This window comes from Phyllopteryx taeniolatus, chromosome 9 (assembly GCF_024500385.1).
Source record: "Phyllopteryx taeniolatus isolate TA_2022b chromosome 9, UOR_Ptae_1.2, whole genome shotgun sequence".
Lineage (NCBI taxonomy): Eukaryota > Metazoa > Chordata > Actinopteri > Syngnathiformes > Syngnathidae > Phyllopteryx > Phyllopteryx taeniolatus.
In genome coordinates this window covers 12,626,080-12,653,326 of record NC_084510.1, presented here as the reverse complement: position 1 = coordinate 12,653,326, position 27,247 = coordinate 12,626,080, and the positions used below count along the sequence as shown (strand labels likewise).

The 27,247-nt window shown below is 41.5% G+C and overlaps 2 protein-coding genes across 3 annotated transcripts in view; both read left to right on the top strand.

Annotated features, from left to right (window-relative positions):
• The window catches only part of LOC133483693 (RNA-binding protein Musashi homolog 1-like), a 28,619-nt gene extending 9,419 nt beyond the window's left edge, over positions 1–19,200 (top strand). The window contains exons 5-14 of one of the 2 annotated variants that reach the window (XM_061785234.1): positions 622–663; positions 1,046–1,138; positions 9,071–9,119; positions 9,892–9,974; positions 10,501–10,618; positions 11,397–11,477; positions 12,066–12,122; positions 12,874–12,930; positions 14,654–14,808; positions 16,977–19,200. In XM_061785234.1, coding sequence (XP_061641218.1) covers positions 622–663; positions 1,046–1,138; positions 9,071–9,119; positions 9,892–9,974; positions 10,501–10,618; positions 11,397–11,477; positions 12,066–12,122; positions 12,874–12,930; positions 14,654–14,808; positions 16,977–17,018 — 777 coding nt within the window. In that variant the 3' untranslated portion in view covers positions 17,019–19,200. The remainder of the gene's footprint in view (positions 1–621; positions 664–1,045; positions 1,139–9,070; positions 9,120–9,891; positions 9,975–10,500; positions 10,619–11,396; positions 11,478–12,065; positions 12,123–12,873; positions 12,931–14,653; positions 14,809–16,976) is intronic. The other variant, XM_061785235.1, reaches the window with a different exon arrangement.
• A 220-nt stretch (positions 19,201–19,420) lies between these two features.
• On the top strand, positions 19,421–23,039 carry LOC133484091 (transmembrane protein 233-like). The gene is given in 4 exon segments (XM_061786192.1): positions 19,421–19,674; positions 19,676–19,831; positions 22,340–22,474; positions 22,565–23,039. Coding segments are annotated over 4 exon segments (333 nt in total). The 5' UTR covers positions 19,421–19,650; the 3' UTR covers positions 22,583–23,039.
• The last annotated feature ends 4,208 nt before the right edge of the window (positions 23,040–27,247 follow it).

Sequence of the window (27,247 nt, the reverse complement as noted above, 5' to 3'; positions counted from 1 at the left end):
CAGCCAAAGAAACAGCTCTGAGCGTGTCACTCGAGGCTCTGTCAGAGGTGACTGTCTCATTCCTCTGCGCAGGAGCACTTTCAGTAAGTCAGCCTGGTCAGTGAGTGGAACTCAGTACCTGAGGAGGTTAAACTGCTTACAACATACAAGGCCTTCACAAAAAAACTGAAAATGTGGCTGGTTAACACCTATAGCTGCCAACACTAAAAGACAAGTATGTTATGTTGTCTTTTTGTTATGATCAAAACAATTATGGTTTTATTCTCTCTTAATAGTATAGTTTGATTATGTATCCTGTATTATATTGTCTTGTAGATGTATTTTACTGCTTTTTTACATCATGGCCAGGGGACTACAGATGAAAACTAGCCTTCTGGCTAATTCTGGCTTTTTTAACCATGTGTACTTCATGTGTTTTATGAAATTGCATTGTCCCCTTTCAAAAATAAACTGATGATAAAAAGCACCAAATGCACTAGTATGCTGCTTTAGTAGAACTGTAGCTTTCACAGTTTACTAATAAGTTAACACTGCAATCAGTACTCTGAAAACGTGTTAAGACTTTGCTCTTATGTGTCTATGACTGAATACAATATATCTTCCTTCATGTCTCTCGCACAGATCGACCCAAAAGTGGCTTTTCCCCGCCGTGCTCAGCCAAAGGTGAGTGCACATGGAAAGGTGAAGTCATGTTTCACCCATAATCGGTCAGCTCTGGTTGGTTAGGATTAGCGTCGGTCACATGACCGAAAAGGGGCGGCAGTCCAGTTGACCAGCCTGACACTGTGACCCTGTCACCCTGACCCCGCCTCCCCCACCCTGACCATCAGCTTCACCCCCCCACACACACTGACATATTTGTGCACTTACATGAATGGGAACACAGCATGTATTCACCTGTGCACACACACCTAAAATTTAACCCATTTAGCCTGGATGTCAAGTAAAGCTTTCAGAAACTGAAATTAGGTCAGGAAATAAAACATCAGAAAAGTCACATGAAAAGTGATAAAAACAATGCTTTCCTCTTTTTCTGTGCTTCTAGTTGGTCACCCGGACAAAGAAGATCTTTGTCGGAGGACTGTCAGTCAACACCACCATTGAAGATGTGAAGCAATACTTTGACCAATTTGGAAAGGTAAACTAGGAAGAAGTCTTTCAAATTGTAGACTGTAAACCTGTGATAAATGACATCCTGCCTTTGGTGCTGTTTCTATGTTTGACCTCTTCTCTGTCCACAAAAAAGGATATTCACATTACAGCACATTTCTCTGCTCCCTTTACTTCTTCCATCTGTAGACGTCTGTCAAATAAACAAAAGAGAGGGAACGCGTTCAATGTGTAGTGGGTTAGATATAATTAATTGTCTGATTTTGTGCAATTTTTAATCATATCTCATTCAGTGTACTGGTTCTTTGAATGAAATTTGGTGCAAGGCAAACACATGCTGTGGAGACAGATGCGTGGCTAGGGAGAGGGAGGAAGAGGGGGGGAAAAAGCAGTGAGGGCAGGGGAAGGGGTGAGGGAGATGGCGGGGGACTGAAAGGGAAGAAGCAACCCCCCATAGAGTGAGAGGGAGGGGAACTCGGAAGGGTTGAAGGGCAGAGAAAAGGAGGAATGTTGGGATGGTGATGAAGAAATGTGAGTTTGAATGGGGGGAAAACACCAATCTGATGGGCCATAAATGTATCCGGTCTGCATGCAATACAGGGTTACTTTTTAGCTTAGCATAGTTTAGATGGCGGTGTGGGGCTGAGACTCTTTACGGACTTCAGGCTTTTTTATATTAACTATGTTAAATGCAACAGCTGCCACCCCCCCCCCCCCCCCCCCCCACACACACACACTACATCAAACATACATCGCATCTTACCCCAAAAATCAGTACTACAGATGCCTTCTTCATCCCACAGACACAGACAGACAAGCACGCACACACACACACATACACACACACACACACACACACACACACACATACATACATATCAAGTCCCATAGCTTGTTGCTGTGGTGACCTGCTTTTGCCCATTGTCCCACAGTAATCCAGTGTTTTTTGTTTTTTTTTGTAGAGAAGTGTGTATTTGCATGAATGGAAAGAGGCGCGTGTGACAGTGGCACAGTTTTGGTTTTGAGGAGAGGTGAGCTTGCATACATTTGTGTAGACAAAGAGGCCGGAACTTGCAGCCAGTGATCCAACAAATGTAATGGGGTTCTGTTGTCAAAAAGTCTGCTTAAGAATCCAAAATTGGACATTGCTTTGTGCTAAAGGCCTTGTACTGTATGTTGTTTGTCTCACTTGGCCTATGAGTCAGGGCTCTAAGTGTATTTAAGGCTCTGATTTGATTCAAATGAAGTCATCTAAAGCCCTTTTACCACCAAGCAGTTCTGTTCAGTTCCCGAGGGTACACATTTGTAAAGGTTGCTAAAATATCCAACCTGCACAGTACTGCTTTCAAATATACGGTCACTGGGGTCCCGATGAAAGTGTATAGTATTTTCACTTTCATGTTATAGTTAAACTGAAACAATGCAAAAGGCATCATTTTAAAAAATTACTATGCATTTGGGTGGAAAAGGGAATTTTCAGTACACAGGTTGTCATTATTAAGAATGGCACCATGCAGCATTGCTACCTGTCACGTTAATATTTTTTATTTTACCTATTGCTGATTTACACACTTATGTCAAGCTATTTATGTAGTTATCCTGTAGCAGTAATTACACAGTTCAGATTTTAAACTCACTTATGCACATGAAGTGCTTTCAAAATATGTTTTTGGTAGGGCCCTGACAGTAACGAATGGCTTTTGAATCAGAATTGACTCATTACTCCTTGTACTATTCCAAAATAAAGACATGTCATCATCCAACAAATGAAAAATCCAATTTGATTATTTGAAAACTATCTATTGAACCAGAAACAGAGTACGCTGGCGCGTTTTGGCTGCCGCTTCTCCCTCTGGAAAAGTTTTTCTTTTTACGTTGTAGTTTACAATGGATCCATCACCGTACCGTGTCCAAAGGTAGAACCCGGGTTGGTTTGCGCCTCTCTCCGTGCTGTAAGTCCTCGCTGTCTGGGACCAGCTGTCTCCTTTCTAGTTAGCTAGCGAAGTTGCTGGCTAGCCGGCGAGCTCGTCTTCTGCCAAGCTTTGTTGGATCAACTTTCTCCCATTCATTCTGCCGTGGTTTCCTCCTTTCTGGCTTCGGTTGTGTTGCTGCCGTGACTATCCGTGCAGCTCCTCGGGCTTGGCTATCAGAAACGTCCTTCCGCGGAGATCTCGGTGGAGAGCTATATCCATTTGCATCCGTGATCCATGACTGCAACAACAAAATAAAACTGCGCACATGCGCAGAAACTATCTGCAGTAAGTCAAAATGGCAAAAGCCATACACATATAGGCTAAAACATCAAGAAATATTTTGTATTTGTTTTTAAACAAATGCGGCGTGTCAGCAGTTGGAGCTCTTGTCAGAATAAAGTAAGGAGTATAATATTCTTCGATTCGCTCTGATTGGAGTCTGAAGATTCTGATTCTCTGATCGCTTTTTCATGCCCACTCGAATCCCAATTTAAGTCACCACCAAGTCATGCGCAGCCCTAGTTTTTGGATAGACAGTTGGTGTACATGCACATTTTTTCTTTCCAAAGTGAGATCAGTAACTACTGTCCTAGCATACATACTGCAACATATTTGGTCGTTTTCACAGGAACATGTCAACGAGGTTCATTTTGACTACGCTGTAGTTTTATCATGAAACCTTTAAAAAAAACATTCTAGTTTTTTGTAGGTTGTTGACATGTAAACAAAGAGGATAATCAAAAGACAGTTTTGGATAACCTGAGAGGACAAACAGGCAGTGTGCATACTCTTATGGGTTTCTTTACAAACTGATATTGCCCACTACTGGCCTGGCATACATATTACAGTGTTTTCAGTTGGTTTTGCAGTTATTTAAAAAACAAAAGAGAAAAAAAAATCTCTCTTTATACTAGATTGTTGTCTTGAAAACAAACCATTTGTCGTGTTGTGGGTCGCAGTCGAGCTGCATTACATGTGACACGTGCTAACTCATTTTACAGGTGCTTGTGTCACGTGCCATGGTTTCTCGAATCACTTTTCCCTGGTGGTTACACACTTTCATATCAAAGATAGCCCTGACTCGACAGAATAAGGGAATATTTGGACTGTTTGGACACATGAGACTGAAGCTGTATCATGCGTAGCGCCAATCCCACAGTGCATTCCTGCTGAGCAGGAGGTATTTCTTGTTTATTATCTGAGCCTGGTTACAAGGTGCAGGTTGGGATGGAGTAGGACTCGGTGTCCTGTTTATTTTCATACTGTGGCACCGCCTCAAAAAGAAAACACAGAATGCACTGCATTTTCTGCAACTCTCTGATGCATACTGAAGTTTGTTTCTTCAAGCATATTTCTGAAAGCACATCTATGCTACTCTGCTTCATCTGAGTGAGGAAAATGGCTGTTCATCAAATATGTCAGATATTTTTACCGAGCGAATGTGTAAGTTTGTTTGTGGTTTACGTACTGAATAAATGTTAGCTACTCTATATTAATATCTTCTGGCCTGTATTACTGTAGCGGCCATGTAGCAGCATGTTTGTGTGAGACATTAAGTCTGAATCCCAAGGTGAAGGCCCTCTATAATCTGCTTAGACCCAAAGGAGAGTTGTGACCACATCCCTTCCTTTTGCCAAGGCCGGCTGTGTGATCTGAGATTTGTTTTAAACTGCAATTCACAAGTAATTCGATAATTAGCATTTCATACCGTCAGTTATGGTCCAAAGAAAGTCCCTGTATCAGGCTTTTCATCATTCCTCTCTGAACTCTTTAAAGCACCACAGAGGCAAAATGACTGCTAAAATCTTTGCGTAGAACCATAGCCAATGCAAAAAAAAAAATATTTAAACCCTGGATACACATTGGTTTTCGATGGAGAACAGAGTGGCAGAGATTAAAAAAATGCAGCATGGACAGGCAGACGGGAAAAGTTGGGACTCCACTCACCCATGTGAGCCAGCAATTAGGAGGCTTGACTGAACACTTTGTCTGCTGGCCTGTTTAGAGAGCTGTCCGGAGAGAGAGTGCAAGGATGAAAGAGGGAGATGTGAGGAGAAAGCAGGGGGAAAAATGTGAACTCCATCCTTCATAATCTACTATGTTAAATGCTTTTTCTTCACACAAATAGCTGCACCTAAAAAGAACATGCACTCATTTTAAGGTGACCCTCATCTCGTCACGTCTCGATCTTTTTCAGAAAAATGACGCTGGTGCAACACTGAGTAGTAGTAATGACTGAGCTGCTGCTAAGCCAATCTCAGTCCTCCCATAGCTATCCAATCAGATTGTCTTACAGCACCCTGGGTAGTGGACATTGGCAATCGTCTTCTTATTGGGTTTGGCAAGGGCAAGGAGCTGGTGTGTGACCGCAGCATAAGATCATACACGTGACAAGTTCCTTTTAACGAGATAGTAGCGCACCATTGTCTTTCTTGGGAATTCAGTGGTGTGCTATCGTTGGATTAAATATCATCATGTTGTTTTTGCGTCCATCTCAGGCTGTGTGTTTGTACGTGTGAAGAATTCGGCCTCCGCTTCGAAATCTGTTTGTCATGCTAACCTAGCATAAATGCTTCTGATGCTAACAGGGCCTTTAACTGCTCATGTAACACTAGTCTTATGATAACATGTCTTGCAGCTGTCTACTTACTGCCCTGTTCCCTGGGTTCTCTGCTGTGTCATTGAGTTTGGAATAGTGGAAAGTAGGGGAGGACAGAATAAACTCAATGAAGGACTGCGGGAGGAGGGGGCGCTGTGTGTGTTAGTGCCATATATTGAGATGGATGGGAGTCAAAAGGGTCACGGAGACTGCAGTAGCAACCTTGGTTCCCTCCATTTCCGTCATCACCACATCTAGCTTGCAAACTTTTTCAATTGTGTTGGGTCAAACGCACTTACATACATACATATCTCAAGTGCGGAGTGTGTTCATCATCTGAAGTAAGGGTTAGAAATCAGATGGCCTGGTTGTCCTGAGGCCTCTGCCACTCACGTTACACTGGTTTGAGTTTCAGTGCTGCTGTAGCTAAATGAAAATAGACATTTAGTCATTCTCCACCTGTGTCGCCTTGTGACACAGTCGGTCTTTGCATTTTCACCAATGGACGACGTTGGAAAAATGATTTCAGTTGACATTGACCTACAAAAACAACCGAAACACTAATATGCTTATCATTCCAGTAGCAGATTGATGGCACTTTGTCAAGAAACACTACGCACTCAGTTGGCATACTGTAAGCAATGACACTGCTCTGGACACAGTGGCGCGATGCATTAAAAATGTACACTTTGCTGTTGACGTGTTGGAAGCACAAATGCTACTAATGTGCTGTCTTCTGCCATTACTGTTTTGACTGTAATGTGACGACGCATGTTCAGATGGATACTTAAAACACACCCTTTAATGTGTGAATTTTACAACCACAATTCCAATGAAGTTGGGACGTTGTGTTAAACAAATAAAAGCAGAATACAATTATTTGCAAATCATGTTCAACCTATATTTAATTGAGTTCAACCTATATTTAATTGAATACAAAGCCAAGATATTTAATGTTCAAACTGATAAACTTTATTGTTTTTAGCAAATAATTATTAACTTAGAATTTTATGGCTGCAACATGTTCCAAAAAATCTGGGACAGTTGGCAAAAAAGACTGAGAAAGTTGAGGAATGCTCATCAAATGCCTGTTTGGAACATCCCACAGGTGAACAGGCTAATTGGGAACAGGTGGGTGCCATGATTGGGTATAAAAGGAGCTTCCCTGAATTGCTCAGTCATTCACAAGCAAAGATGGGGCGAGGTTCACCTCTTTGTGAACAAGTGCGTGAGAAAATAGTCGAACAGTTTAAGAACAATGTTCCTCAATGTACAATCGTAAGGAATTTAGGGATTTCATCATCTACGGTCCATAATATCAACAAAAGGTTCAGATAATCTGGAGAAATCACTGCATGTAAGCGGCAAGGCCGAAAACCAACATTGAATGCCGTGACTTTCGATCCCTCAGGCGGTACTGCATCAAAAATCGACATTAATGTGTAAAGGATATCACCACATGGGCTCAGGAACACTTCAGAAAACCAATGTCAGTAAATACAGTTCGGCGCTACATCCATAAGTGCAACTTGAAACTCTACTATGCAAAGCAAAAGCCATTTATCAACAACACCCAGGAACGCCGCCGGCTTCTCTGGACCAGAGCTCATCTAAGATGGACGGATGAAAAGTGGAAAAGTGTTCTGTGGTCCGACGAGTCCACATTTCAAATTGTTTTTTGGAAATTGTGGACGTCGTGTCCTCCGGGCCAAAGAGGAAAAGAACCATCCGGACTGTTATGGACGCAAAGTTCAAAAGCCAGCATCTGTGATGATATGGGACTGTGTTAGTGCCAAGGGCATGGGTAACTTACACATCTGTGAAGGCAGCATTAATGCTGAAAGGTACATACAGGTTTTGGAGAAACATATGCTGCCATCCAAGCAACGTCTTTTTCATGGATGCCCCTGCTTATTTCAGCAAGACAATGCCAAACCATATTCTGCACGTTTTACAACAGCGCGGCTTCGTAGTAAAAGAGTGCGGGTACTAGACTGGCCTGCCTGCAGTCCAGACCTGTCTCCCATAGAAAATGTGTGGCGCATTATGAAGCGTAAAATACGACAATGGAGACCTCGGACTGTTGAACAGCTGAAGCTGTACATCAAGCAAGAATGGGAAAGAATTCCACCAACAAAGCTTCAAGAATTATTGTCCTCAGTTCCCAAACGTTTATTGAATGCTGTTAAAAGAAAATGTGATGTAACACAGTGGTAAACATGAGCCTGTCCCAGCTTTTTTGGAACGTGTTGCAGCCATAAAATTCTAAGTTAATGATTATTTTCTAAAAACAAAGTTTATCAGTTTGAACATTAAATATCTTGTCTTTGTAGTGTATTAAATTAAATATAGGTCAAACATGATTTGCAAATCATTGTATTCTGTTTTTATTTATGTTTAACACAACATCCCAACTTCATTGGAATTGGGGTTGTAAAACTAGAGCTCTGTTTTCAAAACTATGTTTTTTGTTTCCAAAATGCTGTACAAAATGACAGTATTTATCTGTTTCTAAGGGCACTTCATCATCATTTTAAAAAATCTGTGGGGAGTTTCTCTGGTTATTGTAAAAACAAGCAACTACTTTGTGTAAGACGTGTGTAAGCTGACTACATGAGTGGTCCCGACACAGTCAGAGCTCGAGCAGAAGCTTCAAAAGTTTCCTGCCAGCAAAGGGCAGGCGCGGTAGTGGTGGTGGTTGTGTGGGCGGGGGCGGGGGCAGGGGGGGGAATTGGGTAGTGGTTGAAAAGGGGAGGAGGTGGAATATGAATGGGGCAGTGGAGTGAGTGCGAATAGGAAAGTAGAAGGAGGAGAGGAAAAGGAGTGCATGTTGACAAAGCCCCTTGTTCACATTTATTCACACTCTTTCAGATGCAAAGTGTTTGTCAGCAAATTTTCCATGTTCAGTCAAAACTTTCTCCTCTTTTGATCCTCACGTTATTCAGCATTACAGTTTCTCATTTTCTCTCGCCTTTTCCCTCTATTGAAATGAGGTTGGGGGAGGTGTGTTCTTGTAATTGAAATTCTTTACAGCGTCTCCAAGGCAATTGCAAACTTCGTGGAGAAAGACAAGCAGCAAGTGAATGAATGAGAGTATAAAAGAAAGAAGAATTTCCTGAAGTGTCTTATTGTTTGTGGTTCTTCCAGATTGTCACAGAAAGAGTGTGGATTTCAAGTTACACACACATAGCGGTCATCACTTTTTTGGACCTCATTCTGTCTTTTCTCCTTTGTCACCTGTCACCCCTCCCTGTCCCTCCACCCTCTCCATCTGTTTTCCCCTCTTGCTCCAATGCTAAAGAGGGACAATAGCACCCCATGCTGTGTAATGATATGTGTGTGTGTTGATGTCGAAGCCCATCCAAGTCTTTGCTTTTGTTCTCGCCAGGTTGACGATGCCATGCTTATGTTCGACAAAACAACCAACAGACACAGAGGTGCGTACACAGAGTATCACACACGCACACATATACAAATTAAAGTAATTGGTGTATGGGACCTTATGAGATGTCCTCAAGGGAGAATAGAAAGGAGAAAAAAAATATCCAGTCATATTCATGTGCCTTTTACATGTGCCTCCGCCCTGCTTCATTTATCTCTGTCCTCTCCCAGCGAGAATGAAGTGCTGCGCCTGCTGAGGGTCACAATAAAGGGTCAGAATGGTTCCAGGATAGGATGGAACTTAATGAGATCAATGAGGAATATGAGGGAAGGAAAGGAAAGAAACAAGGAGGTAATATAGATGAGGCGGGTGGGGAAAAAGGGGTGTGGCCGGCAGGGGTTAATTCAGGTGTGGAAGAACCACCATATCAACAACAGCTGATTGATAGAGGAGCAATGTGAGGTTGGTTTCATGTTGCTGCCTCCCTGCCTGAGAAAAGAGCTGTGATGAAGGGTGAGGACAGGTTTAATGGACGGCCATCACTCCTGTCCAGTCTATTCCTGTCTGCATGTTATCAGCCTATAATAGTCTTGTTCGTCCTTGCAAGCAAGATTGGGTCCCATTTCCTGTACAAATTTGTTCGATCTGCTCATCAGACTTGAGATATTTAACACTGTCAAAATTAAACTTGATTTTTACATTTTGGGGAAGGCTAATGCAAAGTAAAAGTTGTTGATGTTTCTACAATGGTCTCCAATTTCACCACTTTTTTTTTTTTTTTTTTAGCAGAAAATAGGACATTGCAAGAGTGTTTTTGTGTCTTCCAGGATTTGGTTTTGTCACCTTTGAGAACGAAGATGTGGTCGAGAAAGTGTGTGAGATTCATTTCCACGAGATCAACAATAAAATGGTAGGCAAGCTGAACAATAACACACCTAAACACATTTCCAAACAACCTACACCATTAGGTACAACTACACGCCTTAATTAGAGCTGATATAAGTGCTTTTTCTGATTCTGCCTAGATAATAATCATTCTTGTGCTTTTTTTTAAAAGTATGTTTTGATAGACACTGCCAATGAGGTATTAATCTAGCAATATGCTTAACAGTACTTTGTAGTAGTCAGGAAGGGCACTGTATAATACTATACAGTATATATATGTACGATATAAGTATATTACTATTGGCCTTCCCAATTAGCTAAATACACCCACAACACGCAACAAAAAATAATTATGAACATACATACCAGACAAAATGTTTATATTATACTTTTTGTTTTGTTTTGTTTTGATCTGGCTAGATTGTGAAAGTATGGTATGTCAAAAATGTGTGTTTGGAAGAGTTATTTTCATATGTGCAGATTTTCTTAACTATGTTGATTTTGTACTATTATTTTCGCATCACTGAATTTATATTCCCTGTGTACTATAGGTAGAGTGTAAGAAAGCACAGCCAAAGGAGGTGATGACGCCTACAAGTTCGGCCAGAGGTCGATCCAGAGTGATGCCCTATGGGATGGATGCCTTCATGCTGGGCATTGGCATGCTTGGTAAAACTTATAACCTGAATTACCTTGAATATGTTTTGCACTTACTGTCTATGTCCTTTTATGTGAAATTTTTTGTTAATGATTCAACTTAGCGTACACATCCATCCATTCATTTTCTGTACCGCATATCCTCACTAGGGTCGCGGGCGTGCTGGAGCCAGTTATCTTCGGGCGAGAGGCTGGGTACACCCTGAACTGGTCGCCAGCCAATCGCAGGGCACATATAAACAAACAACCATTTGCACTTGCATTCACACCAATGGGCAATTTAGAGTTTTCAATCAACCTACCATGCATGTTTTTGGGATGTGGGAGGAAACCGGAGTACCCGGAGAAAACCCACGCAGGCACGGTGAGAACATGCAAACTCCACATAGGCGGGGCCGGGATTTGAATCCCAGTCCTCATAGCTGTGAGGCAGATGTGCTAACCAGTACGCCCACCGTGCTGGCGTACACATATTCTTATACAAATCCTTTTATCTAATATGAATGAAAACAGTTCTTTTTCCGCATTGTTTTATTTTTTTCCACATTTACCCACAAGGAAAAATCAAACAGAACAATGCACTTTGAGGTTGCACATGGGTCGGAGAAGGACGCTTGACTAAAAATATTAGCAGTTGTTTGGTTCCCTCTAGTGGACAGATAGAGTTGCGGCTTGACCAGCAGGATTGACATAAAAGATTGCTGTTATATTGCTATAAAGTTAGCAAAACCCAGTAGGACATGGCAGCTTGTCCTCATATCGTTATTCAATGTTTTGTTTTTGCTGACAGGCTACCCAGGGTTCCAGACCACCACCTACACCAGCCGCAGTTACTCTGGAATTGCGCCTGGTTACGCCTACCAGTTCCCAGGTGAGTGTGTACACCCTTTTTCACTTTGTACAGGTGAGTTGCCAAGAAGAAAAGCCAAAGGATGCGGGTTGTGGCATGTAGTTGATTCAGCTGCAAAGAGTACTGAGGCCATGAAAGTGTTGGAACTACAAAGGCCATGGACGCGCACACACACACACACACACATACACACACAGACACACGCGTTCCAGTTTAATACAAACGTGCCTCCAGCAGAGTCTGGCGACTCTTGATGGTAATGGCTTATCATCACTTTTTAACACTATTCAAAGTAATCTTCTGTAAATGTCTTCAAATCTCAATGCCTTCAGTTTCTTTCAGATCTGCGCAAATGTTTTGCTCTGTTTATTTTAATGACTTATGTAACCTTGTGTCCTTTGCCGAATGGCGCCTCCTCTTCCTCTTATCCCACCTTCCTGCCTTTCCCCCACAATAGATGTTTTCACGTAAAACGTTACGCTCTGTGCTCTTGCCTTCATGTTAGTGTCCCGCTGTGGCTAATTGTCTATTATGTGGCTCTGTAGTGTGTGGCTTGTGGATGGTGACTGTATTTACAGAGCGCTCTCTCTTGACCTTCTCTGTTTCTAGAATTCCATTTAGAGAGGACCCCCCTCCTGACATCTTCCCACCCCCCTGAGCTGACAGGTCAGTAGGTACCGAATATATTCAACAGGCTAAAGCCAAATCCCAACATTTGAGTGAATGCTGACTGAGACCATTCATAAACCTACTGATCAGAGATCAGATTGGTATCACTTTCTAAGTTTTTAGGGTCCTATTTTACACCTCTTTTACATTTGATGAATTTATTACAGAAAGAGTTGGACATTTGGGGGTTATGTGCTTGGTATCCCCAGCACCCGAGACCTATGTATATTTTACATCTTGTCATGCATTGCCGTTTTTTAATTTAATTTCAAAGGACTCAAATTTGTAGTCTTCTGGCCTATGGGCAAATCCATGCTTAGTAGCTTGCTGTGATATTAGCTTTGAGAAGCATCCCATCCTAAATATCTCTCCATGTGAAACAACAATGATCACGTTTGTGCAGGATGTTAATTCTGTTTGAAAACTGCATCCCTAGATAAGCGTCCATCTAGATTGACAAAAAGCTCTGCCAATGATCTTACAGTAGACTACTGCAGTGCTTTTCATAATGCCTTGTACCAATGCCATAATGGAGTTGTACTTTCACTTTTCACTCAGAAACCACATCCTCCTTACCATTGTTCCGGTGTTTTAAGAAACCGAAAGATGTTTTTACGACGTTCAACATGTTTCAGATTTTTCACATGGGATTTAAATCTGTTGATGGTTTAATGTTTGAGAAGATGTTTGAGCTTTTCTTTTAAATTTGGAACTTGTGCAGTAAAATGTGTGTTTTTGTTACCTTCAGCCATTCCCTTAACTGCATATGGACCAATGGCAGCAGCGGCAGCAGCAGTTGTTAGAGGTGTGTATGTGACCGAAAACGTACAGTGCCACCAGAAAGTATTCATACCCCTTCACATTTTCCACATTTTGCTATGTTACAGACTTATTGTGAAGTAAGTCTGTATTTTTCTTTAAACAAATCTACATAAAATATCCCATAATGACAAAGTAAAAACATATTTTCAGACATTTGTGTAATTTAAAACAAATGTAAACATTCAAACATAATAGGTACATAAGTATTCACACCCTTTGCTATGATGCTCAAACTTAAGCTCAGGTGCATCTGTTTTCCACTGATCATCCTTGAGATGCTTCTAGAACTTGAATGGAGTCCACTTGTGGTAAATTTAGTTGATTGAACATCATTTGGAATGGCACACACCTGTCTATATAAGTTCTCATAGTTGGCAGTGCATATCAGACCAGAAACCAAGCAATGAAGTCTAAGGAATTGCCTGGAGACCTCCGAGACCGGCACAAATCTGGCGAAGGATACAAAAGAATTTCAGCAGCATTGAAGGTCGCGAAAAGCACTGTGGTCTCGATTATTCAGAAATGGAAGAAGTTTGGAACCAACGGGACCCTTCCGAGATCTGGCCGTCCGACCAAGCTGAGTAATCGGGGAAGAAGGGCCATGGTCAGAGAGGTGAACAAAAACCCTATGGTCACTAAGTCGGAGCTCCCAGTGTTCCCTTGCGGGAAGGTCAACCATTGCTCACGCACTCCACCAATCAGGCTTTTATGGCAGAGTGGGCAGACAGAAGCCACTTCTCACTAAAAGGCACATGGCAGCCCGCTTGGAGTTTGCCAAAAGGCATCTTGCGGATGCTTAGACCTAGAGAAACAAAATTCTCTGGTCTGATGAAACCAAAATAGAACGTTTTGGCCTGAATTGCAAGCGTCATTTCTGGAGAAAAAGAGGCACTGCTATCACCTGGCTAACACCATCCCTACTGTGAAGTATGGTGGTGGCAGCATCATGCTGTTGGGCTGTTTTTCTGCTGCAGGAACTGGGCGACTAGTCCGATAACCTAAACATCTGCCAAATATAGAGAAATTCTTCAAGAAAACTTGTTCCAGAGTGCTGTGGTACTCAGACTAGGGCGTTGATTCACCATCCAACACGACAATGACCCAAAGCACACAGGCAAGATAATAAAGGGGTGGCTTCAGGAGCAGCCTGTGAATGTCCTTGAGTGACCCAGCCAGAGCCCAGACTTGAATCCAATGGAACATCTCTGGAAAGACTTAAAAATAGCTGTCCACCGACGCTCCCCATCCAACCTGACTGACCTTGAGAGGATCTACAAAGAAGAAAAATGCCTCAAAACAGGAAGCTAAGCTTGAAGAGACATACCCAAGAGGACTTGAGCCTGTGATTGCTCCCAAAGGTGCTTCAACAAAATGTTAAGCCAAGGGTGTGAATACTTATGTACGTATTATGTTAAAATGTTTAAATTTTCAATACATTTGTGCCCAAACCCTAATTGTCTGGAAATACGTTTTTACTTTGTCATTATGGAATATTTTATGTAGATTTTTTTTTTTTTTTAAAGAACACTATACACAAATCAGCTTTGGAATAATTCTGTAACATAGCAAAATGTGGAAAAGTGAAGGGGTGTGAATACTTTCTGCTGGCACTGTATGTCCATCCACTAGCATGGGTAAAGGCCTGGTTTGAAAGAAATGCGTGTATATGTGTGCAGTAGACTGTTCAAATCTCCTGTACTGTCTAGGTGCCACCCCTTCTCGCGCAGCTGGATTTCTGAGCACCAGCAGCCCTGGACCAATGGCTGATTTGTACGCTGCAGCAAATCAGGACTCAGGAGTAAGCGGCTACATCAGCGCGGCTAGCCCCGTCCCCAGCACAGGGTTCGGCCATGGTCTAGGGGTATGCCTGTAATTCTGCCTCCTCGCTCTTGAATACAGTGGATATAAAAAGTCTACACATACAGTACACACCCCTGTTTATAATGCAGGTTTTTGTGAAATATAAAGACCAGGATAAATGGTTTCAAAACTTTTTCCACCATTAACGTTACCTATAACCTTTAAAACTAAATAGAAAAAACAACAACAGCAACCCAAAACAATGTTTTAAGGGGAAAAATAAAAAATAAACATACAATAACCTGGTATGCGTACCCTCAAACTAATACAGTACTCTGTTGCAGCACCTTTGGCTTTTATTGCAGCACTCAGTCTTTTCAGTGTGGCACAGCTTGATGTGGTAATATTTGCCCACTTTTCTCTGCAAAAAATGCTCCAAATCTGTCATATTGCGAGGGTACCTCCTGTACACAGCCCACATGAGCTCACCCCACACACGCTTGATGGAACTGCTCATGAGTCCCTCCACCTTGACTAAATTAGTGATGAGCAGTGTTGTGTTTGCACCAAATTATGGCCAAAATGATCAACCTTGTTTTTATCGGACCATAACACATTTTCCCACATGCATACGGACCATACTATGAGGTACGGTCCATGTTGCATGCACGCTCCGCTGCATTTGCCTCTGGTGATACTGAGGACCACAAAAAAGCCTGATACAACCTACGTAGATCCATCAGAGAAGCCAAGAGACTGTCCAGCTGCATTTTCAATAAACATCAGAATAATTGCAAATTTTAAAATAAACAGAGGGAGTATTTTACACTCCCCTGTTGCAGAACAAAACTGTTCCAGCATAAGGCATACAGATCCACCATTCTGTAAGGCCATGCAGCTGAACAGGAGAAAAAATAAATAAATAAATGAAGAGACGGTACAAGTGGAAGCTGGAGGGATACTACAACAGTGCTGACTCCAGACGCATGTGGCAGGGCCTCCATCACATCACAGACCTCCGACAGGGGAGAACGCTATCATTCATCTGTGGCCACCTGTTTCAAATCCACCACCCTCCCCCAGAAAAACTCATTCAGAAAGTCATTGTCACATACATACAAGACACACCGGACCTCCTCCAGTTTGCTTATCGTCAGAACCCCTCCTCTGCCAATGCTGTCAACACAGTCATCCATACAGCACTCAAAAACCTTGAAATTAAGGACACTTATGTTCGAATGCTCTTTATTGACTGCAGCTTAGCATTCAGACGGTCATCCCAAAATAGCTGGATGAGAAGCGGTTTACCCTCGGATTAACACCCCTCCACTGCAACTGGGTGCTGGATTTTCTGACAGACAGACCCCAGAAAATCTGAGTTGGCACCAGGACATTAGGCACAACTACAGTGAGCGTGAGGACCACCCCAAGGCTGTGTGCTTAGCCCTCTTCTGTACACCCATGACTGCATCTCCTCCCGGGATGACACCACCATCATCAAGTTTGCTGATGACATGACAGTCATTAGCCTGATCACCTGTCTCTGGAGAAGAGACAGGAATCAGGTGGCTCAGCTGGTGTCATTTTAGCTGTAAAGACTAAAGAGAAGATTATCAGGTCAAGGTGGAGGAAAGAGCAGTCATCAGTGGGACCCAGGTACAGAGAGTGAAAACCTTCGAACTCCTCAGAACCTCCACATTGTCAGGAAGGCTCAAAAGAGACTCTACTTCTTGAGGAAGCTGAGGAAATTTGGAAACTGCTCAGCAACTTCTACAGATGCACAGTGGAAACTGGAACATGTCCTGACCAACTCCATCGCAGTATGGTATGGGAACGGTTCCTCCGTATACAGGACAGGAAGGCTCTCCAGTGTGTCATTAAAACTGCACAAAACATCTGTGGAGTAGCCTTCACGCCACTACACCACATATATGACAGCTGTGCCACAAAGAGGGCACAGAACATTATCAGAGACAGCACAGTTTTCAAACGTATTCTATCCAGCAGATGCTGCAGGAGCATGGCAGCCAGAACACCAAGACTAAAAAACAGTAATGATAGTGGAAAAAGTTTTGAAATGATTTAGCTTGGTCTCATTTTTTTATGTCATAAAAACCTGGCAATTGAACAGAGGTGAGTACACTTTTTATATCCACTGTACATGCATGAATGCTCATGTTTATTTGTGAAGCAAAAGGTATGTATTCAATCTGTTGTGTGCATCCCCAGGGTCCTCTGATTGCTACTGCGTTCACTAATGGCTACCACTGAGATGACTCCGGTCATAGATATTTGGGGGCTTCTTTTCTGCTGATGAGCCAATCAAATGCTGAGTGCCCATTGGCGGCACAACCTGATTGGCTGGCTGCAGCTCTGCCTGGCTGTCCCGTGGCTCCACCCACCGACTGAATATCTTTTTAAAAACCTGAACTCTGTTTTTGCTGTACTAATCTCACATGAACATAATATCCCAGTGTGTCCTCATGGATCTTCATTAGACCCCACAAATATCCATTACTTTCTTTTGAAACTGAGAAAACTGAAAAAAAAGGCTCTGGTGAAACTGTCATTTTTGACAAAGCCACAGAGGACTATTTTCTTCTAATTTTTACTGTATTTCACTGTGTTATATTGCATCATGAAATCATTGAAAGATGTTTCTGATAAAACACACCAGGCACAAAGGTTTGTTTTCTTTAAAAACCCTTTTTAACATACAAAGAACAAACCCAACAACAATTCATTTTTCTAAGCATCATGGAAACACAGAAAAAAAATGTATATTTTGATAGACTTTAAAAACAAACCTTTGTAATATTGTTATTAATATTGACATAATATGATAATCTGTGAGGTATTTTATTCTGTTATTGGTTTTAAAGCAATGTTTTTATGTCTTCCTGTAAGATATTGTACATAGACTTTGGGATGAAGGGGCAGGGCGGGTGAGGGACTACTGAACCACCTGGCATGTAATTGGTTGGTTTGGAGAGGATCAGCTTCTATTTCACTGAAAGTCATCTTTATGAAATGATATGTGGTCATCTCACTACTAAGAGTAAACATAAGGCTCTTGTGTACGTTATTGGCCATTCCTCTCCAGCATTGACGCAGTGTGACACTGTTGATGATAAGACATTACTTCCAGGAGTTTGTCTGCCATTCATGTTCTTTTACAATGTCATCACATTTTTAATGTTTTTCTGGAACCAGCAGCTATGTTGTTGTTTTTTTGTGTTTTATTTTTAATGGTGGTGAACCCAATTTCTTGCATCTGCATGAAAAACTACTTTAGATTAAGATGATGGACTAATTTCAAATTTAAACCGGAGAAATCAGGGTTTGGTTGGGAGGGGGGGGGGGGGGGGGGGGGGGTTTAACTTGACATTGTGGGATTTTTTTTTTCAAAGTCACTTGCATTTTTTGTTTATTTTTCCTTTTTTATGTGTTTTTACGCGGTAAGGCACCGTGAAAATAAATGAAGGACATTCTCTGAGAAACAAATGTAGAAAACATCACAATAATATTCTGTTCTCTTATCACGATTGAAGGTGCATGTGAATGCGTCTGAATGTGTGTAAGCGAGGTTTAGTGCGCTTACATCAAACTATGATATGGAATTTCTTTTGGCAACTAATGGAGCTTTCCTGTTGCCTGTACTTGGTACTGATATGATCTCCCCGTTCCGTTTTGTTTCACTGCTCTCCACTACTTTGCTCACATCTCTTGTTTTGTATTCATGACTATGTGCTCCTCCACATAATTGTTGATTATATACAGTTGCTGCTCCGTGTAATTTTGGGTAGAGGGGATTTGGGCAGGGAACATAAAATGTAACAGGGTCTGGTCCCAGTCAGCTCTGATAAAGGAACTCGATGGAGACTAACGCTGGCTGGAAGGCAAAGTCAAATGCTGGAACAAATGCAACGTGAAAAAACAAACAAAAAAAACCAAGTGAACTGTTTGTTCAGCCTTGTTTCATGTTGAGCATAGCAAGCCACGTGAAGCCACGTCCTCATCCAGCCAGTCGTTCCTCTGTCCGACCATCTGGGACACGACACAAAACTACTGCTGGACACCTACACTGTAACTTTTTAACTTACAATAAAGCAATAAGTTATTTTGTACCTTACAAATGAAAATAGTGCTATTATTGGTAAAAGCAGACAGGGTGTGGATAATTTTGCGGCATTAAGACTTTATTTTCAGATAAAAATTATATTTTTCTGTGTTGAGACCTTGCTCCCCTTGTACAGTATATTGATTTCAATGTTGAATTGTCTTGTGTTCATGTCAGGAAAAGGGCCAATGATTTGAATTGAGCTTGTAGCGCCTTACACGAGGTCAGAAAGATTAGGGATGGCCCCTGCCAAGCTTTACAGAATTTCTTTTCTCATACCCACGCCCCTGAGAATTTCAATTTTAAAATGCTAATAAATTATTCTAAAGTATATGTCAGTGTGGTTTCTGTTTTTTTTCTTTTTTCTTTTGTTTTTCTTTAAACCATGATACCTATCATAGGCATGCAGGGGTTACAAGCCTTTTAATGGTGCAAAACGCGTGCAAGGTGCAGCAGAAAAGACCCCACTATACCAATAGGGGTGATTATTTTCCTGTGCTCTGGATGCTTTGTGTGAGGTGCTGGTCTAGTAAACAGTTGGATCTCTTTGCTGGATGGAGGCCAATGGGGTTAGTGATCCTCTCCCCTCTCTGCACAGTCTTCCTTGCTCTCTCGCTCCTCACATTTTATGTTACAAGAGGGCTTCAATCGGCAGCACAAGACTTTTAGATCTGCGGATTCAACCTTTTCTTGTCAGGATCACTGGACTTTAGAATTTGGTAATTGAATTTTCCCCTCTGATTTTTTCTTCCTCCTGTGACCTTTTCATTGGTGTCTTGTAAAATGGCTCTGGGAGTGCTAAAACCACCCAGTGAAAAGTTCACTGACTGAGAATAACTTTTGTGACAACAGTTCAACAGAGGAAAAGGAGCCTCAACTTAAAAGTTATCTTATTTTAACTATGCTTACCTGCTTTTGTCCTGCATATCCTGTCAACATTATTGCTCTGGTCTACTCTATCATGGTATGTATGTGTCATAAGTATTTCATTGTATCATTACACATGCTCGTTTTTCTTTTAGGTAGAGTAGTACAATCTCACAACGATGTAGAGTACAGATAGTAATTAGCTTTCTGATTGAATTAATTAATTTTCTAAAAGTGAGATTTGAAACTACGGCACAATATTGATTTCAATGGACAGTGTTTTTAGTGCAACATGTCGGTAGTAGTTTAGAGAATATTAACTTTTAAGTATACAGTGGAAAATCTAAGGTCGAACATGATCTCTTCCAGGAAGCTGATTGATAATATTTATAAAAACAAAAACATAATGGAAATGGAATTAATCTGTTACATGGTCAAACTTTTGACATCAGAAAACATTTATTACGTATACAGGTTTTATGCAATATTTTCACATTCTTAAATGCTGTAAGTGGAAAGGAAAGTTAACTATTGTTATTAATAAAACAAGAATAAGGCAGCTGTGGCATACATCTTACATTGGGTGGTGGTCTATTAAATTTGTTTACTATATATTCTCCTTCCACTCTTCTTACATTTTTGTCTTCACACCCCTTTTTGAAGCTGGTCTTTCAACTAAACAGAGTTAGACAGTTGGAACAGTTTGCTCAAAAAGAGTAGGCCAAAATACCTTTCAGCAGGTCCATAAGTCTAAGTCCAGTCTAACCTCATCTGTCAGCCTATCCATCACCATTGCAAACAGGAAGGGGCTCAGGGCTGATCCCGGATGCAGTCCCACCTCCACCTTAAATTCGTCTGTCACACCTACAGCACACCTCACCGCTGTTCTGCTGCCCACTCCAGACTTCTGCATGCAGTACCACAGTTCCTCTCTGGGTACTCATGGTCATAGGCTTTCTCTAGACACAATGTAGCTCCTTCTGACCGTCTCTGTACTTTTCCATCAACATCCTCAAGGCAAATAATGCATCTGTGGTACTCTTTCTAGGCATGAAACCATACTGTTGCTCGCAAATAGTCACTTCTGTCCTGAGTCTAGCCTCCACGACTCTTTCCCATAACTTCATTGTGTGGCTCATCAACTTTATTCCTCTATAGTACCCACAGCTCTGCACATCACATTTGTTCTTAAAAATGGGAACCAGCACACTTTTCCTCCATTCCTCATGCATCTTCTCACGTGCTAGAATTCTATTGAACAAGTTGGTCAAAAACTCCCCAGCCCCCTCTCCTAGATGGTTCCATACCTCCACAGGAATGTCATCAGGACCAACTGCCTTTCTATTTTTCATCCTCTGTAATGCCTTTCCAACTTCCCCCTTAATAATCATTGTCACTCCCTGGTCCACCACACTTGCCTCTTCTATTCTCCCTTCCCTTTCATTTTCCTCATTCATCAACTCCTCAAAGTATTCTTTCCATCTATCTACCACACTACTGGCACCAGTCAACATATTTCCATCTCTACCCTTAACCATCCTAACCTGCTGCACATCCTTCGCATCTCTGTCCCTCTGTCTGGCCAACCTGTATAGATCCTTTTCTCCTTCTCTAGTGTCCAACCTAGCATACGTGTCATCATATGCCTCTTGTTTGGCCTTTGCCACCTCTACCTTTGCCCTATGTCGCACACTCTCCCGTACCACTACCTTACAGTCGGTAACCTCCTTCAGATCACATCGTCTGCACAAGACGTAATCCACCTGTGTGCTTCTACCTCCGCTCATGTAGGTCACCCTATGTTCCTGCCTCTTCTGAAAAAAAGTGTTCACTACAGCCATTTGCATCCTTTTTGCAAAGTCTACCACCATCTGTCCCTCCAAGTTCCTTTCCTGGATGCCGTACTTACCAATCACTTCTTCATCACCCCAATTTCCTTCACCAACATGTCCATTACAATCTGGACCAATCACGACTCTCTCTGTATCTGGGATGCTCAGAACTACTTTGTCTAGCTCCTTCCAGAATTTCTCTTTCATCTCTAGGTCACATCCTACCTGTGGGGCATAGCCACTAATCATATTATACATAACACCCTCAATTTCAAGTTTCAGCCTCATCACTCGATCTGATACTCTTTTCACCTCCAAGACATTCTTAGCCAACTCTTCTTTTAAAATAACCCCGACTCCATTTCTCTTCCCATCTACACCATGGTAAAATAATTTAAACCTTGCCCATAAACTTCTAGCCTTACTGCCTTTCCACCTGCTATCCTGAACACACAATATATCAACCTTTCTCCTAATCATCATGTCAACCAACTCCCGAGATTTTCCTGTCATAGTCCCAACATTCAAAGTCCCCACATTCAGTTCTAGGCTATGTGCTTTCCTCTTCTCTTTCTGCCAAAGAACTCGCTTTCCACCTCTTCTTCTTCGACTTCAACCCACAGTAGCTGAATTTCCACCGGCGCCCTGCAGGTTGACGGCGCCGGTGGCAGATGTTGTTAACCTGGGCCACTACTGATCCGGTATGGAATTAATGTCCTAGTTTCTATGTAATGCAGAAATGTTTTAATAACGTATTTTTGTTATGTCCTCAGTCTAGAAACAGCTATTACAATGGTGACTATGATGGCTCAAGACGGTTGGGCAAGAATGCTCTTTATGTCGCCGTTGCTTCCATCATCATAGGCCTACTCGTCATCACTATCATCTGTACTGTGCATTTCACCACTGTAAGACTTTTATTAAGCAGACATGTGCGGCAGGTAAAGATATTTGTTTTTGAGGATAAGGTAACGTGCTTCTTTCTGTTTGTTTTCCAGATGAATCATTGGGTCTGAGGGTGTGAGGGAAAGGGACTTTTGGAACACTTGAACAGGGAAAACAAAACTGCTGATTGTAAGATGGCCTGAAAGAAGGTTGAAAAGAATTGGGAGGGACTACATTCATGTTTAATTGTGACATCTCATCCTGTTGGTCCCCCCCATGTAGCCAAAGACTTTTAGATTTTTAAATTGATCACACTACCTGATAATTGATAATACTAGTAAGATGAGCAAGGAAGCTTCTAAGAGAAGGCAAGAGAGTCCACAAATCCGTGTTTCACTGCTTTTATTGTGGCCAGATATTGCGAAGACATTGCCTTGAGTATCTCATCCACAAGATGTCTGTCAACTACTGTACAAAGGTCTTTTATTGGCTGTATAGTATCATATTCTTAAATGTATATGCACTATATTATAATGTATGTTCTGAAAATGTGCAAAAAAACCAAAAACAAAATAAAGTTTTACAGTATAAATAATTTGTGAAAGAAAATGTATTCCAGTCTTGCCATTTGATTAGCGTCACACATTCTGGCAGACTAAAATGGTAGGCCCAGCTCCAGGGCCAAACTTGTAAACTTAGCTGCAATGTTCCAGTAGCCTGATATGTCATAGTATATCCTCGACTAAATATAAAAGATTTCCTGTGTGCTTTGCTGGTAGCCTGAACTATCACAAGGTAAAGCTGATGAGATTCTAAAGAAAAACAAAAAGTGTCACGGTGACTCCCGATAAGGGGTAGGAGAAATAATCCATTCTTAGATGCACCGAGATCCTGAGGGAAATTATTTTGAGTCGATTCATGAATGTCAATAATAAATTTTTAAAAAGTGGAACTTGGGAAGTGCAGACAATGTGGCACACATCTCAAAGACGATGATGTAGCACAAGTTGCTTAACGACACCTTGACAGTCACCAGCAAGCAAACTAGCCTTTCTCCAACAACTAGTTGCCTTTTTAAAAAAATTAAATGATTATTATTAATATATATATATATTTTTTTACATTTTTTCAATTGAACATTTATATAATCAGGTTGGTCCTATTGAGATAAAACCTCTTTTTCAAAAGAGACCTGGTCAAGACAAGCCGCAGCAAAACCACAAAGTTACAGATGTACAAAGAAAGACAAAGTACAATTTATAAAGCACAACATTTTGGATTTAACCATCTATGAGTCATAGTGTATCTAGGAATAAATTGTTCAAACAGCCAAGCTAAAACCAACATTCTTTAGAAACTGCTTCCATTTCTTTCATTTTACAGTAGATTTAAAACATTTAAGGACACCAGTTCCTTGAGCTTTAATTGATTTCGCAACAGATTCCAGGCTGAGGGTGCAGAGTACCCAAACATTTTATCCCAATTGCTGCCCAAGTGTTTGGAATAGAGAGCATGAAGAGCTTCTGAGAATGCAACGAATACTGTCTGGTACTTCTCTGGCAGATAAAAACATAGATGGGGAGGAAGCAGACCAAGAATTGCCTTATAAATAAAGCTGTACCAGTGAATGAGCCTGCAGGTCACCGATGCAAATTTGTAGTGAACCTCAAAGAGGTTCATTGTAGGCAGTATCAACCAGATAGAGACACTGTGCAGAGGCATGCATGGACAAAACATCACCATAATTTAAAACAGGTAAAAAAGCTGCCGTGACAGACAGCTTTTTTACATTAAAAGAGAAACACAACTTGTTTCTAAAGTAAACACCCAATTTTAGCCCCAGATTTTTCACAAAACACAGTACATGTGATTTAAAATAAAAAAATCAATATGCGCAGTTATTTGTAAGAGTGTGCAACCTCAATCTCCTTTCCATCGAGAGCACAAAGCACAGGAACATTTTGCGGCCTGGTCTTAGAGCTGGTTAAAAAAACAAAACAAAACAAAACAAAAAACACACACCTCAAATTTTACCTCATGCAGTGAGTGTATTTTAAATGACCATAAAGATATTTTGTAAATTTTCAACTGCTTGGGCAAGAGATGCAGCACAGGAGTGTGTTGCATTTGACAGATTTTGACCGAGATTATTCACATAAAAAGTGGGCCTAACAAAGAGCCCTGTTAACATATACCTGTATAATATCTGAGTATACACCATCGTATCTAACATATTTGAACAGGGGTCATGTTCACCCTCCCAGTTGATGATCGGCCATGGGGGTGGGGGGTGGGGTGGGGGCTAGGGTTGGCAAGCTAGGGGCGTCACACAGGGCGCCATTTAGGCTCTAAGATTTTCAAAACGCAGGATTTGGATGTAAGAATTTTTGTCAGCAGGGGGACTCAAACTCATGCCCTTTGCCTCAAAAGCCAAGTCCTTACATCTGAACTACTGCCACCTAACATTCAGACAGCTCTGCATTGACTCAATGTGCATCGGTAATCAAATTGAATAGATCCCTGACTTGATATTAACAACCCTTGTCTTGATTGTGTATTTTCAATCTCAATTATGACATGCACACACACGTAAGCACGTATGCACGCACACATGCATACACACACACACACACACACACACACAGAATTATGCATGTTTACCTGTGTATCATAGCGTGGGAGTGCAGTAATTCAAATGGTGCCTTTGGTCTAAAATAAGATGCTTTCATTTGTTAACACATTCACTGCCATTGACGGCTTTAGTAGTCAAATATACATGTTAACTGGGAAGGCTGGCAGTAAATGAGTTAAAATGCTATAGCACAAATCAATTTGACCAGTTGTTTTGTTGTATTAGCTGCCATTAGTGCCATCACATGAAGGTGAAATACATGTTTGGAGTGCCACCTCTTTGAAGTAACACTAAGGCAAAATCCAGGAGAACAAGATGAAAAATGAAATGAGTGCAGGGATTAGGTGACCTGAAAGCACTTCCCATAATCAAGGAATTAAGGTAGGATTTCTGACAGGGGTCTGATTTCAGTCTGATAAAATGAAACTCATTTGTTTTGAATTGTTCACATGGGACAAAAGAATCAAAGTTTCTCTTTAGTTATAACATTGTGTCCACTTTCAGGCAGTGTGGTGAGACAGTCCTGCTCTGAACCAGAATAGTGAATGTGAAAGATGTTTTTGCCCAAAATCACCTGAAGCAGTGCTGTTGCACAATAGCCAGTGTGCTGGAAGAGTGCTCTGTGACTCACTGAAATAGGTCAGTCAAGGCAGCTGCTTCCATTAGTACAAGCTAGAGCGTCCTTGCAAACATATCCCATAACGCATTCCCACCAGCAAACAACGGTTTGATAGATAACTGTGGGTAAAACGCAGACAGGGAAACAGAAACAGTCAGGGATGATTAATTTTTTTTTTTTTACACTGGCTATTGATCTGATATCAAAATCATATTGTCCGCAGGTGTGAATGGGAGTGTGAACGGTTGTTTATCTATATGTGCCCTGCAATTGGCTGGCAACCAGTTCAGGGTCTACTCCGCCTCTCGCCCGAAGACTGCTGAGATAGGTGCCAGCACACCCGTGACCCATTATATGTTTTAGATTAAAATTTTGTAGAAAAAGGAGGTGCAGTATGATAAAACTTAAACATTACACAATCAGACCGAAAATTGTTTGCACAAAATATTTTAAATGTTATTGCTGCATTATCATGAATACAAATAATTAGACGGCCCACACCATATAGCAGCACAAGGCTACTGATTTATACACACTACGTGTGTAGTTTATATTGGTTTTGGATAAAAAAGTAATTAATTTTGGACAAAGAATACACCGGAAGGGTTTAGTTTGATTTATGTTTAACATTAAAATCAAACTCTTTGTCTTGTAAAGGAGCACCACGTTTCTTTTTATATTTGTAAATTGGAGGAAAAGTGACGTAAAACCTCTGTCTCATAATCTGAAGGTTGCTACAGGAATGAAATACAAGTCCTCGATTTCAGCACGTTTACTATTAAACTCAAGCACACACAAAGCACGACAGGAAGTGGGATTGTATAGAAAATTTTATTAAATCTAAAAGGGAAAACTACAGGGGAACAATGCAGAGGGCTTTATTACAAAGGGTACAGATAAACATTCATAAAGCAGGTCGAACTTGTGATGTAGGTGTGAAGTGAGGATGTGCGGGTCGCAATGCGAGGCTGGGACGCTCTGTGACCGTTATGATAATTCAATTATGCACCAATTTGTACCTAGGAATAGCACGCTGCACTTACATTGCATAGAACAGAATTTAGACAGGCTGGTCGGTCTTCCAGGTGGCTGGGCCGGGTTGCCGAACAGGTGTGTAGTGGATATGCTCCTGCAATTGGAGATGCCACAGGGACTCCCAACTAATTGATAACCCCATTCCTCCACGCTGCCCTTCTGTGAGACAGTTACTAGGAGAATGCCTGGTGTACGTCAAGTCAACCTAGTTAGCAGCTTCCCGTCAAATCTTGATTCCTGGCTTCAAAAGACTCCTTCCCCGACCAAAAGGTTGAGGGACCCTCCCTCCAAGAAGACTATTGGGTTAAAATTCAAACATGCACGTAAGGCACCACCCACTGGCGTTGAGAGGAACTGCAAGCTCAAACCCGTGGACTCACCTTTGATGTTTGTTAACGGAAGATAAAATGTCCGTTTTGATATCTTACGAACTCTGTAGAAATATTCCAAATGTATGCCTTGGTGTCTGTGTCACGATTGTCAATTTTACAGGTCTCTGCAAGATTTTGA